This window comes from Mugil cephalus, chromosome 1 (genome assembly GCF_022458985.1).
Source record: "Mugil cephalus isolate CIBA_MC_2020 chromosome 1, CIBA_Mcephalus_1.1, whole genome shotgun sequence".
Classification (NCBI taxonomy): Eukaryota; Metazoa; Chordata; class Actinopteri; order Mugiliformes; family Mugilidae; genus Mugil; species Mugil cephalus.
This window is the reverse complement of record NC_061770.1, coordinates 2,334,497-2,352,766: the sequence shown is the minus strand read 5'-3', so window position 1 is coordinate 2,352,766 and position 18,270 is coordinate 2,334,497. Positions and strand designations below refer to the sequence as shown.

Below are 18,270 nucleotides of genomic sequence, written 5' to 3'. Positions count from 1 at the left end.
CACCTGTGTTGCTGAAATGTCACTGCCAATCTGCGACAGAGGACTAAGACAGGCGGGATTACAGCTCTCTGCCTGAAATAACAGATGGACTGGCTGCTGAGGGCCAATCTGTGAGGGCAACGTCAAACTCCTTCACACAAACAAACCAGACAGTCTTTTGGCCGTGACACAAATACACACCATAAACAAACGCACACACTAGAAATATGCTCAGGAATATTATGTCATTTGAAAGATACTTCTACACAGCTACAGCTAATGTTTCGTGCATTTAACATGGATACACAATTGATGACTGTGAAACTGCAATATAAAATGAGAACATACATAAATAAAAAACAAAACAAAAAAAAACTCTGGATATTGTGAGAATTAAATCAATATAACTGATGGAGTTTAATATGCTGCGAGAAATTATTTGTATATATATATTTTATAATATAAAACTCAGCAAGCAGTGAAAAGGCTACAGCTACAGTGAGGTGAGCATGTTACTCTGAGGCCGTATCATGAGTTTATTTGTGCTCCACAGCACCTTTGTGCTGTAAAGCAGATCAGCACTTTCCTCTGAATTATGATAAAGGGCGTCCAAATTAAAAACATACAGTCACACCGCTCCTTAGATGGAGCCAAATGAAGTGCTGCATTAGGATTATGATCCACCGGTCCCACGTGACCAGTCTCCATGGGTGCAAGCATAAATGTTACAGTTACTGGGCTGTATTTAGCCCTCAATTAACAAAAGGAATCAGAATCAATACAATAATGGCACACATGTCCTCAATTCAAGTTTCACTGAGCCATTGTTACATAACCTTCAGAGCTGTGGGCCAATGACATGACAAACTATCTCCAGACCTTGATGGTTTCACTAAACAGATACAGCGTACTCATCCTTTTTTACACAACCAACTGAGAGCCACTTTGTCCCTTTGGTACTAATCACTGAGCAGCTTCCACATGGAAAGTGATTATTAGGATTATTATTGGTACACCCAGTGCCATTACATGTGCGCTACTGTGTGAAGCAGCAAAGGCATACTTAGGTTGTGACACAGGGTCTAAGAAGCTTATACCTCCATCCTAATTTTTAATAAGAGCCTGTTTTTTTTAACCTAAATTCTGAGCAAATGCAGAGTTCAGTAACATCCGCCTTAATATCAGAAATTAGCAGAAGCCGGCTGGAACTGGTTCATGTCAGAAACATCTGGTGGCCAGAGGACTTCCAGGAAAATCAATAAGGGCCCTGAGTAAATAATATGTGTACAAGATTTCTTAAGCATGGGTGTCAGGTCTAAAAGAAAAGTTCTCCATTTCAGGTTTCTGCTTGTCCTACATTCCTTTTCATCAGTCTTGCTCAAAAAACTGCTGCGGACTTCAGTTCATGTGGATTCCTTACACAAATCCATAAGAGGGTTTTGTGTGTAGGATGTGAAAAATCCTTTATTATGGATGTCTCAGTGTCAATACTAGCATCAGTATGGTGTCAGATACTGTGCTCATGTGCTCCTACAACAGCTCCCATAACACAGAACCTGATCCCATTGCATATTACCACATAGCAGATTTATGAAACCCCAGAGAAGAAGGTAGGCAGGTAGGCACCAGATTTGGTGGCAGTCACCGTTTTATATTTTCCACCAGTGCATACGCTGTACAACAGTACGTAGCATGATGCTTCTTATAGAGTAGAAGTGGGCTCTGGGAATACTTGAGTCCAAATATGATCTCCCTGACAATCTCACTGCTCACCACTGGACATTTTTGGAAAAGACGCTGACAGTTCTGGCTCTGTTAAACAGAAAAGTAAGACCCTGTGATAAAAACAAACAGATGTGAATCCTGGCATTAAAACAACCAGTAGTCAAAGGCTGATTCACCAACAATGAAACAAATAATAATAAAAAACTACCTACTGCACAGTTCATTTGTGTATACTCGCATCGGTACTCTGCAAGTACTTGTAGTTATATATGGCAAAGAGTAATACTTGTGGTTTCACACACAATTAGACAACCAAACAAAGGCAAAGAGGCACTCCAAGGACAGTCTTGCCTTCTTCTTCCAAAGGCATCCATACAAAAGCTTAATACCTACAACAAAAATTCTCACAGCATTGCTCGCATATAGAAAACTTTATACACAGCGAAAAAATATGTGCTACTGTCATGACATAGATTGTGGATTTTCATACTCACTCCCCATGATCTTCAGTCCACTTTTGAACATGTTGGCGGCTGTGTGATTCCAGTTTGCTGTAAGCCCTTGTACTGCTATTATCCCAGGTCTACCAGCAGGACCATCTGAAACCTCCAGTGGTGTGAAGCAGTCACCCTACTACCAGGGAAGTGAACCCTTTCTGTCATAATCTTAGTATTTGGTTTGCTGTGAACTTTGGTCTTTGCTTTAGAACATACAGTTTTTTTTCTGTGGTTGTTTTTTTTTTTTTTTATCTGACAGATGTTGCTCAAGGACTGGACCAACCTGATGTCCTATCAAGGAAAAAAAGAAAAAAAACATACGCTGGCTGAGTCAAGTAAGAAAGTAACTCTTCATTCAACAAGAGGACTGTGTTCAGGTAAATACATTACTTGGTATAATAATGGGCACTGTCACATCAAGGCTGTGGGGGAAACTTTGATTCTCTCATGTTTACTAAGGCCAGTTTTTGGTAAAATGAGTCAGCCACACCTAAACTCTATAAGCTTAGACCTCAGGCAAAACAGCACTCTAAGAGTCAATATTTAGTCACATGTTGCTACTAGCACATTCAGCTTCCAATCATTCTTCCGTCTGTGGTAACTTCACCTAAAGCAAAGTGTCAACTGGGCTACACCTAACCTACTCCATTTGTAGGGCATTTGAAAGATACAAACCAATGCACTATTCTCAACAACACATGATTATAATCTTTTGGATAACGATCCTCTAACCACAGTAGCCACTGTCTGTATGATATATTTAAGTGCCTCACATTGTAATAGCTGCTAATTAACTCAATACCTCTAACTCGGGCACTAAACACACTGTCATACAGCTAACTGCAAGCCACACACTAAAATATAATAGTACTAACTTTGACATTGCACACTAGGATTACTGCGATGCAGCATCGGCACACCAGGTCAAACATTTTCATCAGTTTGTTACACAGTGATAACAGCAGCCAAGCCAGACAGATGTCAGCTTGCAAAGCACGTCCTCTAGCTTTACTACAGACTGCAATGACATGTGGCACGATCGTAGTAACATGGCCATGGACACATACCAGGTGCATGTACATCGGCTTTGCACATTATTATTTTAGCTTTATAGGAAGTAAACTCTGAAATCAGCCAATATGTCTGCTATGCAAAATTTATTTTCAAGTATCTGAACAGACGAAAGAGCATATAATGCTTTATCTTAACATGTGGACAGCAGCATCATAGAGATTTCACTCTCTCGCAAGAAGGAAGTGCAATCATTACTCGAATGGACTGAAACTGAGTTACCTTAATAAATAAAGCATGTGCGTTTGACTCGTTTACCTGTTGGTATAGTGATGTGCAGCAGGGTGAATAGACAGAGCAACAAAACCTGGAAGAATCGCAGGCAGCTCCTTCCTCCTGGTGTATAAACGCATCAGGTAAAAATAATAATGATAATTAAAAAGCTACCAGTGGTCCCACAAGCTTCCAGCGAGATAAAACAAAAAAGGCTGCGTCTTCAGGGCTGAAGCCTGGTTCTAATGTGCTCCTTGAATGAATTGGCCAAGAAGGAGGAGCGGATGCAGGGGGCGGAAGAGTCGGACGGCCAGGCCGGTATTCCAGAGATGTGATATACAGTTGCAAACGGTCTCATGGAAACAGCATCCGGCTTCACACGAACAGACTGAAGCGGATCAGAGCTGAAGGAGGAAGAGGAGAGAGCCCTGCTGCTGGAGGATGCTGCCAGCGTTTAGTCCTTTGTGCGTTGTGTCAGCAAGGATTACCACGGTGGAGGCGGAGGAGAGGAGAGGGAGGAGAATGGCTGGGGAGAGTGGCTGCCTGACGAGCGCTGCATTCAGTTTGACGTTCCCTCGCTCTCGCATAAAAACAGGCCAATGGGCTTTGCTCTATATAAACTCCGTCTGATGTTGTATTCCATGACTGGGGGGACGTGAGCATCGGTAACACGCATGTGAAGCCAACACACTGTGTTTACAGACCAATATGTACAAACACATGCGCATCAAGCTCTGCATAAGGACGTACAGCCCACTCTTTCATAGCCCATGGGGACACCATTCGCTCCGCTGCCAATGAGCAGACAAGCAGAGGACGGAGGGAAGGGGGGAGGGGCATACATTTCGGGGGAGGGCCTGGATGTCGGGTTTTTTTTATGCTTTTTGTCTGGGGGGGTTGCTCAGGGAAAAGAAAAGGGGTGGGGTTGGTGATGATTTTGATGAATGGGCACCTGCCAGGGTCCCTGATTTTCAGCCTCAAACTGGTTTGTGAATCCACTGCCGGTTAGTCCCCTCCAGGATCACACAGAGGAGAAAGATGACACAGAGAGAGAGAGTGCTTCCTTATGCTTTCCTCGCCTTGAACAATTCTCTTAAACATAGCTACAGCTGTGGGAGACATCAACAATATGGCTCCAAAAAACAGCCAAAACGGCATTCTGTTCATGCTGGCACACACACACACACGTACAGCTGGAAATGCCAGGATGTGAATAGCCATTGAATGAATGGAAGCCTAGGAAGTGACAGAGACACAGACTCACAATGAAGAGTATCGCAACACTCCTCCATCTTGTAAACAAATCTGCTGCTGTCCATGTAACAGACGTGTTAGTCTGTGACATTCACTCATGCATACCCTCTTCCAATAGCAGTGACTTACACATAGAACATAGTCCTCAGTTATCAGCCATCAGACTGGAAGGACGGTTAAAATATGGGCTTGTTACTGGACTGAATAAACACTAAGTTTAGATGTTGGCATATAGCTGCTATGTGGGTCTCAGCAACCAACCACTGACAACAAGCTAACCCAGCTTTATTTAGATCCTCTATGACATTTCAAAAGACAAACAGAAAGAGCAAACATATTTAGGCTGACAAAATTAAATCAGAGAGTCACTTCTGTCAGTATCCTGTGTACAAGTGAGCAAGAAATCCTTAATCATTTTAAAATGTTTACCTCCATCTTTCCATGATGACATGCCACAATTTCTCTAGACTTATACTTGCCATCAGTGTTTTCAAAACCAGGCAGAATTGATAGAGGAGCAGAATGAAACCTTCGAGGAAGAAAGGCATGCTCCCTATCTGGAACCACTGCTTCTGCCGTATGCTTAATTAATCATTTCTTCTGAGAGCCTGGGACAGCTGACTGACTTCCCCGTCCACAACACTGTAGCAACAAAAAGTTGATCTGGAGTCGCTCCGTTGGGCACTAATTATGCTCCAAGTTTATCAGATTGTTTACATCACCTGAACGCCGTGAAGTTGAATTTATTTAACAATATGGTTGATTGGTTATAGGACTATACAGTTAGGTGTTTTTTTTCTCTATATCAGTTGAAACATGCCCAATAATGAGATCCAAAAGAGGTGTTACCAGGCTCATGTTCTGAAAGGAATGTCAACAAAAGGTTAATCTTCTTTAAATCCACTCTGAAATACTCTCACAATGATGAGCAAAGTTTATTCAGTCTATGTTAAACTGGATGACTTTACAAACAATAAGAGTGTAACACACAGAAACCCAGAACAGAGCACATAACAGAAAGTAACACAACAGTAGGGAAGCAAAATGCATCAGAGTTTCTCCGTGTGCTCCTTTCCTCTATAATTTAGCAAGCTATAACTAGTGTTGCTCAAGCATACTGTGAAGGTCAGAAGGTTTCCATGTTGGTCACAAATGAACACCTCTGAGAATGGAGAATGTTTTTTTACTGAATAACTACAGCCAACAAAGGCCAACTGTGACATCATCTCACTTTGCCTATGTCTGGGACAAAAAGTTGCACCTGGCAAATAATGTATGTTCTGTGTCTGCATGAAAGGAAATATCTCTTCTAGGAAACAGGAAGTTAATATCAGCTGGGAGGCTAGGAAGAGCTAAACCCCGCTATACAGAGGCGATTCATACTGATCATCTGGTCTACAGTTTATTCATTCTACATGATCATCTGGAAATAAACATTAGATAAAATGTAAAATGAGAAGTGCCTCCTGTGTGCCCTTTCAACTTCATCACTTCCATTTCTCCAAGCTGAGCAGCCTGTCAGAGAGATCGTTCTCATCAACTCATCCCAACATAATGAACTAGCTGAAAAGCAAGTGACAGGGTTGGACTAGTGCCCAAACTAGCGCAACAGGAATTCCCCGACAGCCTGACACCGGAAAACAGTCGACCATCGTCTTGACATATCCTTAACACCCCCAACAAGGGATGTGCTGCCCACAGAGATCTTTGACAAAATGTCAAAGTTCTGTACTATGGTCACCACAGTGCTGAACATTGGCTGCTACTAGTACGAGTTGTAGCAGTGTGGAATGGAAACACAGTTATTTGGAGTTTTTAAAATTGTCTTTGTTTACATTATTCTTATGGTAGATTTTGAACCAAATTCCACAGTCTTTAAATGGCAAGTCTCGGCCACATCTCATTCCGTTGGATTTGTCAACACTGTCACAAGACTAGTTTCATTCCAAGAGGGTGTTTTTCTGAATCCCTTTTCCAGCTGGGAAGATCGTGGCAGGGTCGTCCTAACGTCCCAGCAACAATTTTGTGTTTCTACTATGGGATCTGGACATGTTTTCTTAGGCCACGGGAGACATAATGTTCTGGGTCTGCCCCCGGGTCTCTCACCAGTTGGATGTGTCCGGAAAACCTTAAATTGCAGGCATGAGTCCAACCCTATCAGATGTTCAAACCACCTGGCTGGCTTCTTTCAACAGAAACGTGCAGCAGCAGCTCACCAGCTCCCACCAGATATGTAAACGAAACAAAAAGTCATTGCAGCTGCTGTTGCTGTGTTCTCAATCTCATTCTTTCAGTTAACTAAAACTCATGACTACAGGCCTGGTGACTTTCCACCAATCCACCTGTCAGTCTCATGCTATATTTGACTCCTTCAACTGGAACTGGAACTAATTCCTGACTCTCAAAGATTGTAGAGGGAGCAACTCACAATTTAGCGTAAGAGAAAAGGGATTCAGACCCCCTCAATGTAGTGGAGAGATTTAGATGACTCTGTGATCATGGAGGACCCAACAAAGGCTGGTCCCAAAGGAGCCAGACAAAGTGGGGTGCGTCTGTGTCCACCTCGCCCAATTTAGGGAGACGAAGGCCCCTCCTGGATCCAGAATTTGGAGGGGATCATGTGTACAGAGGCTGGCTGTAAGGTAAGCTGGGTGACAATTTCATAGTGCTTTCTACAACCTCAATCAAATAATACTGGTTTAAGCCTGTCACGTGCTGCGTTTCCATTACCCCTAAATGCGCAAAGTCTAAATATTGCCATAATAAAAGAAGTGGTAATGGAAACATCTACATAACACGCTTTTACACTCTCATGAGGTGGTTTCTCAGTTGTATGGATGGTATCAATGTAAATACTTTTTTCATGACACCCTGCGCAACTGGAAATGATGCATGTGACCAGTTCATTTGAAGTCCATCTTCCTCAAAGTGAAGTCTTGTGTGACGAGACTTTAAGAGAATTATGAGATAATGAGAGCCAGGTCTTTACGAGAGTTACAGCTCATTCACAAAACACCTTCCAATGGAAAAACATACAAAGCGCAATTATTTCAGAAACATCACTTTTATTTTGCAAAGAACTGTGATGGAAACGCAGCTATTGTACTCTAGTGACAACTATCGTCAAGCTCCACATTTCAATTTTACACAAATCTGTTAAAGTAAAATGCTGTTGTCATCTTTTTCTTTTTTAGTCACATAAAATGCTTAACTGTGATGTTAAAACACTTTTAAAACATCTGAAATGTATCAAGCATTGATGGAAATGATCTCTACAGACATCAAGCACTAAAATCCACAATAACGAGGCAAATAATACCATCAGCAAAAATCGAAATTTGAATCAACCCCAAAGACAGACAAAGTCAAACACCTTTTCCAAAGGTTCAACACCAAGAATTAAGATATATTACCTTGAGTATTTCCACACAATATCTTCTCCATTTCTTCACAACTCATCACCTCTTTCTCTCTGATAACTTTTGTGATATAAGCCAGTGGATGTTTCAAGAATAATTATTGTGACATAGACTTGGGGAGTAAGTAAGAAACGAGACAAAGACACAGCAGACAAGTGAGACTTATCCAGTCTGTAGTAGGTGTGGCTAGCCGTACCCCAGCTATGAACCAGTTGTAGCTCCAGTGTGCAGCAGCTGCAGCTGGGCTGTCTGCTTCATGACTAACAAATGTCCAGAAAGATGACAGCTGTAGCGGGTTAGTTTTCATGTAATACTTGAGACTCTTAATACGGTCAGTGTCTGTCCACGCATTTATGGCAAACTCAGAAAACAATATGAGCATTTTTTGTCTCTTAAAGTGATAATTTCATTGATGAAATTCACAGTTCTGTCTTTTTGAGCTGCAGTCTGACTTTTACACACTTGCATCTTGCATCCAGTGCTGACAGACTCAGTGTAACAATGACACACTAGTCTGATAGCCTTAGTTAGCTTTCATCCTTAGCAAATAAAAGCCCAGAATGCAGACCCCCATCCTCCCTCCTATTATTATTATTATTGCAGTTATAACTGCCACTACAATCCCTATAATCATAAGTATTTGTAACATAGTTATGATGTATCAAACTCTGAAATAATGTATTTGTTAATATCACTTACACTCCCAAATAATACGCACACACACACTTCACGCCTTGTTTGTCTGTTATATCACTGTGTTATCTCTCTATGATCTCATTTCACAATAAAAAAAGAAAGAAAGAAAGAAAGAAAAGCCCAGATGCAGTCTGTCCTCCAACAAGGTGACACCAAATCTCATTCACAAACTGTCAAATGAGTTATTCTGAATACTGTTAAGTACACTTGGGGTGACAAATGTATTAGAACCAGAATGAATTAACTGGATTAAAGACACAACTGAGAAGGATTTCTTTTTATATACTGAGTGTCCGTTTCCAAAATGAACAGCTGAGTCCAAGCAGCTTCCTATCGCCCACCTCATTACAACTGTGCTGTGATCATTTCTAACTGGAATATTAAGCTCTCCTTTTTACGGGAGTGAAACGCTGCCGGCTATATCAAATGTAGATAGAAACATTTACTCGGCAAGGTGCCGTTACATGGCGTTAACATTAATTTAGCGACATGATAAATATAAATCTGCGTGCCTTTACGAGGATGTCAGACAAGCTTGCCTAACGTTGACGCTAGCTAGCTAACGCATGTTTCACACCCCCTGTCCCCGGCGTTAAAAACAACTTCTGTCGTTGTGTAGCTACTCACCGGTTCTTTGACAACCGTGTTTACTTTGTGGTAGAATAAAAGTCCACGTTGCTGTCTCCTACAAACGCTGACATGGCTTGTTTTAGGACAAACAAGTGTTTACTACACAGAGAGCCTCTGCTGCACACAGCCATGACAACACGCCCATGCCCTGCGTCACCGCTCATGTTGCCTTCAGGCGCTCCTCGTAATTAACATTACTACAAATGACTACCAATAAATATAATAAAATAAAACATACATTAAAAATTACATTACACTACAATAGCAGCATTACACGTTACATTAAGCAAATTAGCTAAATGACTTGAAGAAGAAAATATACTATTTAGTTTGAGAAGGCGTATTGACAGTTCAAAGATAATTATACCGAGCAAAACCGTGCTCCTATAAATGTAACACCCCATAGCTGTTCCCTTTCTAAATGTCAGACACCTTAAAAGACCACCAGCAACCTGAATAAATTGATTTTTTTTTTTTTTTTTTTTTTTTTTTTGCAATCTACCAAACACCACTATGCACACATCTATAAATAATAGATGGGAGCCCTCTGTGCAGATTATTTTCTATATGAGGTGCTAATATAAAAGCAGTAACACGTCACAGTTTAGCAGTTTAACAAAAAAGCTTTTAATGTAATTAGGTCTTTGTCAGGCCCCATGTTGATCACGGCCGGGGCCCTCTGTAGTTAGCCTTTTAGCCAGCTAATGCCCCAGGCTTGACAGGTTTCTCAGTTCTCATCACCTCAAATCAACTCCACGTATTACTCATGCGAGGACTATATTGACAATAGGCTACAAGTGCCTCATTTCATTTAAATCGAATGGTTGTATCGATATCATTATCCATGAACATTTTATGCAAATTTCTGATAGCTGTTTCTAATATTAATAAGGTGGGAGTGTCCATGTTTTCAGCTGCCAGTTCATTTACGTACATTTACACATGTCTTGGGGCTGTGGGTGGATATCGGAGCACAGCCAGCCCACAGAGATGTGGTGGGAGGCAAAGTAATTACAAAAATTCCGCTTGTGATGAGCTATTTGATAAAATCCAGTTAAAAGATTGGAGTATAAATGAACATTAGTGAAAAGGCCACATTAAAGGAACGTGTTTCTCAAAACCACCAAAAAAGAGCAAAGTAAAATAGATCACACGCAAAGATTTCATCAAATTAAACTACATAAAAACATGTGCTTTAATGTCTATTAATCATACGGGACGATTGGCGTGTTAAAAAAATTGTTAGGAGACGTGCAAAAAAAAATCTGTAACATGGTCTACTGAGCATTGTCCTACCACTGACCAAATTAGAGGTAGCAATATAGACATTGACCTTTAAAGACAAATTCTTATTATTATTTGCGTCCAGCAGTTGAACTAAAATATCTGACCCACGGTTAGGGCATTTGAGAGCAGTCACACGTTTACCGTTTCAACAATTGTTCAACACTGCCACCTGCTGACAAACTACACACATTTTACAAATTTGCTCTAAATATCAAATTTGTGAAGTTAGCTTTGATAAATAAGTTTTCAAATAATAAATGTCCTCCATTGCACTGTGACTTACAGAACTGAAACTTGTCATTTAAATAAAAATGGATATGTTAGTGTATGCGTAAGGGTTCCTTGCAGATAGTATGACAAAAAACATCCTAGTGGTATCTCTAAAATGTAAAACTCTATGATAATAAATGAAGAGATCAGAAATAACAAACAAACTTTAGGTTTCTGTAAAAACAATATGTCAGAATGTGCTGCTTTTCAATTCCAGTTTTCTTGGCCTTCACATGAAATGTCTATAATTGGATATATAAGCTGCCTTATTGATACTGGCATACAGTTAACACTCATATTTCATTTAGTCTGCCTGGCAGGCACAGTTGCATACACTACATTACTCTGAGTGTTTTGTCTTTTGGGTGGACCAGTTTTTGTCTAAGTGCATTCCCAGGTCTGAACTAAACTGGGATGGTTTGTTTTCCAAAAATTCACCTCAGTTTCTTGGGATATCTTTTTGAGCCTTTGACAAAGGCCTAGTTGGGATATCCACATGTTTTGAGGGTTTGTTTGATGTGTAGCCCCTCCTTCTTCTTTCCATCCTGTCTGGTGGGAACAGTCTGTGCTCGGTACTGAAGGGTTCTGATGACTCCTAGTTTGTGTTCCAGAGGGTGGTGGGAATCAAACAATAAGTGCTGGTCTGTGTCTGTGGGTTGTCTGTATACTTTGATGGTGAGGCTTTGGCCTTCTTCAACATGCACCAAAAAGGCCAGGCTCTCCCCACTGATGTCCTCTGCATTGATGTGTTGTGTAAAAGATTCCACCTCCTCTGTCCTGATTTTGACCCAGGTGTCACCCACATACCTGTACCAGAGGGTGGGGGTTGAACCTGCAAAGGTGTTCAGGGCTCTGGTCTCTACTTCTTCCATGTAGAGAATGGCCGTGATCGGTGACACTGGTGACCCCATCACACAGACGTGTTTCCGCCTGTAGAAACCTCCATTAAACTCGACATAGGTGGTGGTCAGGCACAGGTCGAGTAACACGCAGATTTGTTCTGAGTTGAGGCCAAAGTGTCATCCTTTTGCAGTCTTTTGCGTACTACATCCAAAATGTCTTCAAGAAATTCTACAAGTCCACTTGCCTTTATTCAACGCCTTTTGGATTACCATGACCTGGATGACTGAGGACCTTCACAGACTTACTGTCAACACCATTTATCAGTTTGTCATTCATTTTTTCAATGTATTACCATATTTGTTCCATTTGAAGACACGAGTAGACAACATGGCACATCAGCATCAGTGAGTTTTATTACAATCCTGTAAAATACTATTTGGCTTTGCAAAAAAAAAAAAAAAAAGAAAAAAAAAAGAAGCACAAATAAACATGTACCATAAAGAGAGTACAATGGTGAGAATAATGGTTTGTTCACCTTTTTGGTGTCAGTGTTACTACAAATATGGCAACTTCATTGTAATGTTGCCCACCTCTACAAAATGACACCAACACTTCTTAATTTCACCAACACATTCCAGTGGGCCTAATACTGGAAAAAAAACATCCAATTACATCTTCAGTTTCACAGAGGAGGCGCTAAACTAAATCTCTGTTCAACTCATAAATTAAACAATAAATTAAAGGCGGTGAAAGCCTTCAGGTAATCTTTGTACAAATACAAAGAGGTTCTTAAACTAGTCTGTATTAAAACAACAAAATAATAGTTTGAAAGCCAATGGCTCACAGTAATGGCAAGCTGCCAGGAGGTGCCAGGATGATCCCGAACACGTAGAAGAGTCCCATGAGTAGGTTGAGCTTGGCTGTTTTCTGGGGGATCTTGGCGTAGAATCGACTGCGGAACTGCTTCTCCAGAGGGAAGGCCATGGGCAGCGTGAGCAGAGGCAGTGCCATGCTGATGGTGTACCGTGTGGCGAGGATGCAGAAGACCACATAGGGGGCAAAGAGCAGGAGGTTGTAGAGGATATAAGAGAGCGTGGGGCCTACGAGGATGGCCAGGGTGACGATGCCAGCCTGCTTGTCCGAGTCCATGTCTCTGGTGTTGTTGCTGTGGAGGATGGCTTCCGTGTTGAGGGCCAGCGGGACGGCATACACCAGCGGCAGCACCGAGAGGTAGCCAACCTGTACCGCATGAGCAAACATGACTGCCAGAGGGCCGAAAGTAATGAGGATCACTACATCTCCCAAGGCGACGTACTTGAGGCCGATGCCTGGGGAGAAGAGAAACATGAAGTCACATTTGACTTTGTGATTATTGACTGTCACCATGGTACCATCAAATCTAGTAGCACAGAGACTTATCACTTCTTCTTTCCTGACCTCAAGTTCTGTAGATTCAGAAGGTCAGCTTTTACATATTTCAAAGCATATTCCAGTTGTGTATTAATGAATCTCTTAAACCTCTCCTAACTTAGAGTACAAAGGATGGTCAACATTACTAACTCCTAGGATGGAAGGACAAATATCAGCTCAGTATCAAACCTTCTGTCTCTGATAAACTGAGTATTTCAAGCTCCACGATCCCTGATAGCAACACAAGGACTCTGTTACACATTTGATAACATTAAGAAATGTCTGGGTTTTATGTTCACAGACTTCATCCAGAGTCCTAGAACTATACAACTATTTTCATAGGTTTGGAAGTACTAACCATGACAAGTAAACTGAGCTTCTAGTTATCAGTGATGTTGGAGATTCCTCTCCTCTGGTTTTTTGAATATCTTTTTTGTTTTTTTTGGAATTTACTGCAAAAAAATACTAACTGTACTGTGGAAAAGACTCTCTGAGCATTAAAACATACTAACGTTCTCCATGTTTTGATGGATGAAATGATGGAAAGAATACACTTTGAATTTCACCTCATGTAGAAATGTGACACATCTGTCTCAGGTTTGAAACTATTTGCACAATCCCAACAAACGAGAGACTGTAGACCAGGGATATTGAAGCACATAAGCATTCTCTCTCTCACACACCTGACATTTAAGACACAATACTCTAGAACACTGCAAATACAACTTTTCAGTGCAGAAAGTCACCTCTACAAATTTTCAAGGACGAGAAATATAAAAACTGAATATCAGTGTTTGTGCTCTTTTGTATTTGCACAGCTAGAAACATAACTGTAAGAGATAACATTTCTGTTGTGTAGATGAATGTTGCTGACTGATTAATGTGTTCTTCATCAAAACATGATGACAGACATAAATGTGCTGATTCCACTTGTGTATTTCATATTAACCTTTTGCTGCTTCCAGAGCGACCAATATGCAATGCATCTGTGTGCAGCTTGAATGTAAAATGTTTATTTTCAGGGAGTATAGTGGCTAATAAACAGAGGGGTAGTGGTTCAAGAGATTCAAGATAATCTTTTACTTACCGCCAGTGTACAAAAAAGAGCTGGAAAGTCCCCCAAAATAAATAAGAGCTAGGTGCTCCAATCTAAGCGTAGACAGGAAGTAGAGCAGAGTGGCACACAAGCACCCCAAAGAATATAACAAAGCACCAAACATAACAACATCCTGTGGCGCCAAGATTTCATCCACTAGAGTTCTATCATCACTCTTCTTGTGATCAATCCCTTTGGAGAAGTCATAGTAGGTGTTCACAAGGTTTCCTGCTCCGTGGACCACGAGGACGGCCACCGCGCACACCATCAGGATGACCAGGTCCACAGAGCCCTCCAGTTTGTACGCCAAGGCGCTGCCAAGGGCCACGGGTGTGAGCGAGGCACTGAAGCTCCACGGCCTCAGTGCGAGAACATAGGCCGCACATTTATGCCTGACATCTGAGGCAACGCGGGCCATCCTGGACATGTGGTTGGTGGCTTCAGGATGATGGTGCACCACGTTATTCATACCGGTCCGCCACTGTTGGCCATTATGGCCATTCGATCCAGCCAGGACAAATGTTTCTACCCTGCTTTGCATCTGCTCTTCAGCCATTGCTCTGTAAGGGGTTTGCGGCACGAGCAATGCTTCCGAATATTAGTCGTGGTGTTCCTGTATAAATAGAAACACATTAAAAAAAACAAAATTACAAGACAGGAGGCGGAGAGTGATGGTCTTGACAGGTATGTAGCAATTCCCCAGCATAAAAATCAGACTAAGTACTTCAGTACGTTGCGAACTACTCCATAAAATTAATTTAACTAGGCAGTCAAATTAAGATTAAAGAAACTCTTTTTTTCCAAGGTAGACAGTATATACATACAAAAGTATATAAACATAAGAAGTAAAGTTGTGGCATTTCTCGTTTAATTTTATTTTTTAGATTGAAAAACGTTCTGATTCATAACAAGACCCTGTGGATTATAACTTATATTTGAAGTTATTATTTGCATTAAGATTTTTACACATTTTAATTGAACGAAATTATAAAGCCCTTCCTGTACACATGGATTGTGCTAGCTAATGTTAAGTATAGATACAATATGCACCAAAAGGCTTCTGAAGCTGAAGAAACACCAGCTACTTATTTAACTCGCAAAAACAAGTGGCATTTAGTTATATATCTCACTCACACTAACATGTTGATGAAGCTACCTCTATGGGGGGAAACCAACGAACTGGAAAACGGCAGCGCACCCGCTAGAGGTAGACAGCTTCGGGCTAACTACTAAGATTATGAGATTAGAGCTAAGTGGGTAGCCACCGCGCTGACGTCCTGTGTTCGGGGACGGAGAGAAGGAAATGTCTGACAGCAGCTCTCACCTGCTATGTCTTCGGTGTCCGGCAAAAACTGCACGTCTCTCCGCTTGAAAACATAGTTCTGTGCGCGATGAGGCCGGTTGCTGTGCGGGGCAGGAAGGAAAGCTTACGTGTCAACTTCGAGGGTACTCGGCTGGTCGGCCACTGTGAACCCTGCTGCACCTGACGGCCGCCATTTCCTTCGCCACGAGTGCCACGTCGAAGGGAGGCCCGATGGAAGCGCGCCTAGATTCAATGGTTCCGTCTCCCGTTTGGTTCCTCTTAATGATTTTGGTGCAATTTCATGAAATTAACGAAAAAATATTAAAGTTACTAATTTTAGTATTCTTTGTATAAATATATTTATTATGCCGTTGCAAAATAATTAGATCTATATTAATTACTAATGCATTTCAACAGTTCATCACTAAATCTGCCTTTTATGTTGAAACGGAGATAAAAAGTGTCAGTTCACGCTTGGAAATATATTTTGTGGTCCTGTTAAACAGCGTTCCCGTTAGTCAGCCTTGTCCACTGACTAAAATGAGGTTGTCAAAACTCAAAATAATAGAAACATGTGTCAGGAAAATACAATACAGTTCACCAGTACTACGAACCACAACCTCCAAAATAGTCTCAGTCTTTGAACACTAAAATACCAGAACATTCAGGAAGCTAAGGTTTAATGGAGAACTATATCACAATGCATTCATGCTCACTAATGTACCTAATGAACTGGCAAGGGAGTGTCTACCTTCATAGTCCTTATGTGTAAGTATTGAGGAGCACAACAATTATTCCAAACCCATTAAAAGCAGTTGGTGAAGCTGCGTAAAAATAAGAATTGGAGGTGAAACTATGGTATGCCAATCCAACAGCAGGATTGTAATGAGACAAAATAAGAATTCATTATAACATAAGCTTAAAGAGAACTTCTGTTTCAGGTCAACTATATGATTCAATCCAGCTGCTGGTTCAAATTACTTTGATGAAAAATATGAACACACACAGAACAGACAATTTTCAAAGCGGACACCTTGACTTCAATCAGGAGAGATTTCCTTTTGAGTGCCCAATAAACATCTGATTTAATAACACACAATAGAAAACACGAGAAAGATTATGGTGGTGATCCAGCTGTAGCACCATCAGATGTGATGGAGGAGGTAAGGCCATGCTTAGCGTAGGAAACCCTCGGGCCCAGACTGAGATGATGAGAAGAAGAGAACGCTTGAGACCTGGATGGGGTGAGGAGTGAGAGTAACGTGAACCTGGATGTGAAGGTTAATTAAAGTTCGGAAGAAATTATATAATTGACTGATTGAGATGAGGAAAGAATCTGAATGGAAAAAATGAAAAGTCTCATAATCAGCTAATTAGAGAAGTGGGAAGGGAATGATGGTGAGAGAGAGAACTGAGTTTGGACTAGGAGAAAGACAGTCTTTTTGATTTAACTTATGCTCAGCTTCATTTGTCACAATAGAAAAGTACCGGTGTTTAATGAAAGCTCAGTTCCTTTAAGTATCCCAGTACGTTATGACAGTGAAGCAGCATAAAATCAGAATATTGCTCAAATGGAAAGCAGCCATAATCAATACACCTGTGCTTTCTCTACAATCTGCGATAAAAATGGTTTATTAATATCCTAAAAAACTAATTAAATACTTCTCCTAATGGTTGACATCACCCCATTGTCCCTGAACTGAACCTTAGTTTAACCTCCACCAGTCACTGGTCATGGCTCTTTATTTTATTCCCAGATATGTAACAGATGCCAATTTTTTAATTTTCTCCTCAAACAGTATTAAATGAGTTACACTTATCTAGTTTAAAGCCAAACTCATAACAGAGAGCATCAACTCATAACAGACAGCATCAACAGGTCCTCTTTCATCTACCTCTACATTAGTTAAAAATTATAAAGCCTGACAGGTTAAAAGGTTAGCATAGCTCTAGAAGCTCTAAAGAAGTGCTTAAGTAGTCCAAATACATTAACTCGCATCAACACATCAGGTGAAATTATCTACTTTAGGTTATCAGGTCACTTGTGCAAGATGTTGGAGTGTCACAGCTCCCTTACATTTTACAGCCAATCACAATAAGTAATTTTGCATTGTTGCTACAATTTTCCCAAAACCTTTTTTCAAAAGTGCATTAGTATCATATACAGCATAAACCGGTAAAAAAAAAACAAAAAAAAAAAAACTTCAGTCTGCTGGGGAGCATAAATATTGGACTCTGGAGCAAAGGAAGAAGGTCATATGGTCTGATGAGTCCAGACTGACCCTGTTCCAGAGTGATGGGGCATCAGGGTAAGAAGAGAGGCAGATTAAGTGATTTACCCATCATGCCTAGTGTCTACTGTACAAGCCTGTGGGGTCAGTGGTATGATCTGGGGTTAGTGTAGGTGCTCAGGTCTAGGTTCAGCAACATTATGCCCAAGGAATGAGATCAGCTGAATATACTGAATGACCAGGTTATTCCATCAATGATTTTTTTTTTCTCAATGCCAGGATTCATGGGGCTCAAATAGTGGTTCAGGGAGCCCGAGACATCATTTTCACACATGGATTGGCCACC

At 41.0% G+C, this 18,270-nt stretch overlaps 2 protein-coding genes across 8 annotated transcripts in view; both read right to left on the bottom strand.

Moving 5' to 3' along the window:
- mib2 (MIB E3 ubiquitin protein ligase 2) overlaps nucleotides 1–9,631 on the bottom strand; it is a 41,553-nt gene extending 31,922 nt beyond the window's left edge. For 2 of the 7 annotated variants that reach the window (XM_047591691.1, XM_047591709.1), the window contains exon 1: nucleotides 9,482–9,631. Coding sequence is in view for 3 of the 7 variants with exons in the window: in XM_047591687.1 (XP_047447643.1) it covers nucleotides 2,199–2,229 (31 nt within the window). In the remaining 4 variants the exon portion in view is untranslated. Of the gene's footprint in view, nucleotides 1–2,198; nucleotides 2,454–3,530; nucleotides 4,205–9,481 lie in introns of those variants that run through there. The other 5 variants (XM_047591700.1, XM_047591719.1, XM_047591687.1 and 2 more) reach the window with 4 other exon arrangements.
- A 2,643-nt stretch (nucleotides 9,632–12,274) lies between these two features.
- Nucleotides 12,275–15,918, bottom strand: ubiad1 (UbiA prenyltransferase domain containing 1). Its single transcript, XM_047570788.1, has 3 exons — nucleotides 15,715–15,918; nucleotides 14,382–15,003; nucleotides 12,275–13,212 (listed from the first exon to the last, which is right to left on the bottom strand). Exons 2-3 carry the CDS (start codon nucleotides 14,944–14,946, stop codon nucleotides 12,725–12,727), a joined length of 1,053 nt encoding a protein of 350 aa, XP_047426744.1. The 5' UTR covers nucleotides 14,947–15,003; nucleotides 15,715–15,918; the 3' UTR covers nucleotides 12,275–12,724.
- Nucleotides 15,919–18,270: the final 2,352 nt, after the last annotated feature.

Excerpts from the sequence above, each read along its gene's own strand:
- ubiad1 (XM_047570788.1), bottom strand. The coding sequence starts at position 14,946 with ATGGCTGAAGAGCAGATGCAAAGCAGGGTAGAAACATTTGTCCTGGCT. Across the intron at positions 13,213-14,381 it reads CTCTTTTTTGTACACTGGCG|GCATCGGCCTCAAGTACGTC; the intron begins GTAAGTAAAAGA and ends TCTTCTCCCCAG.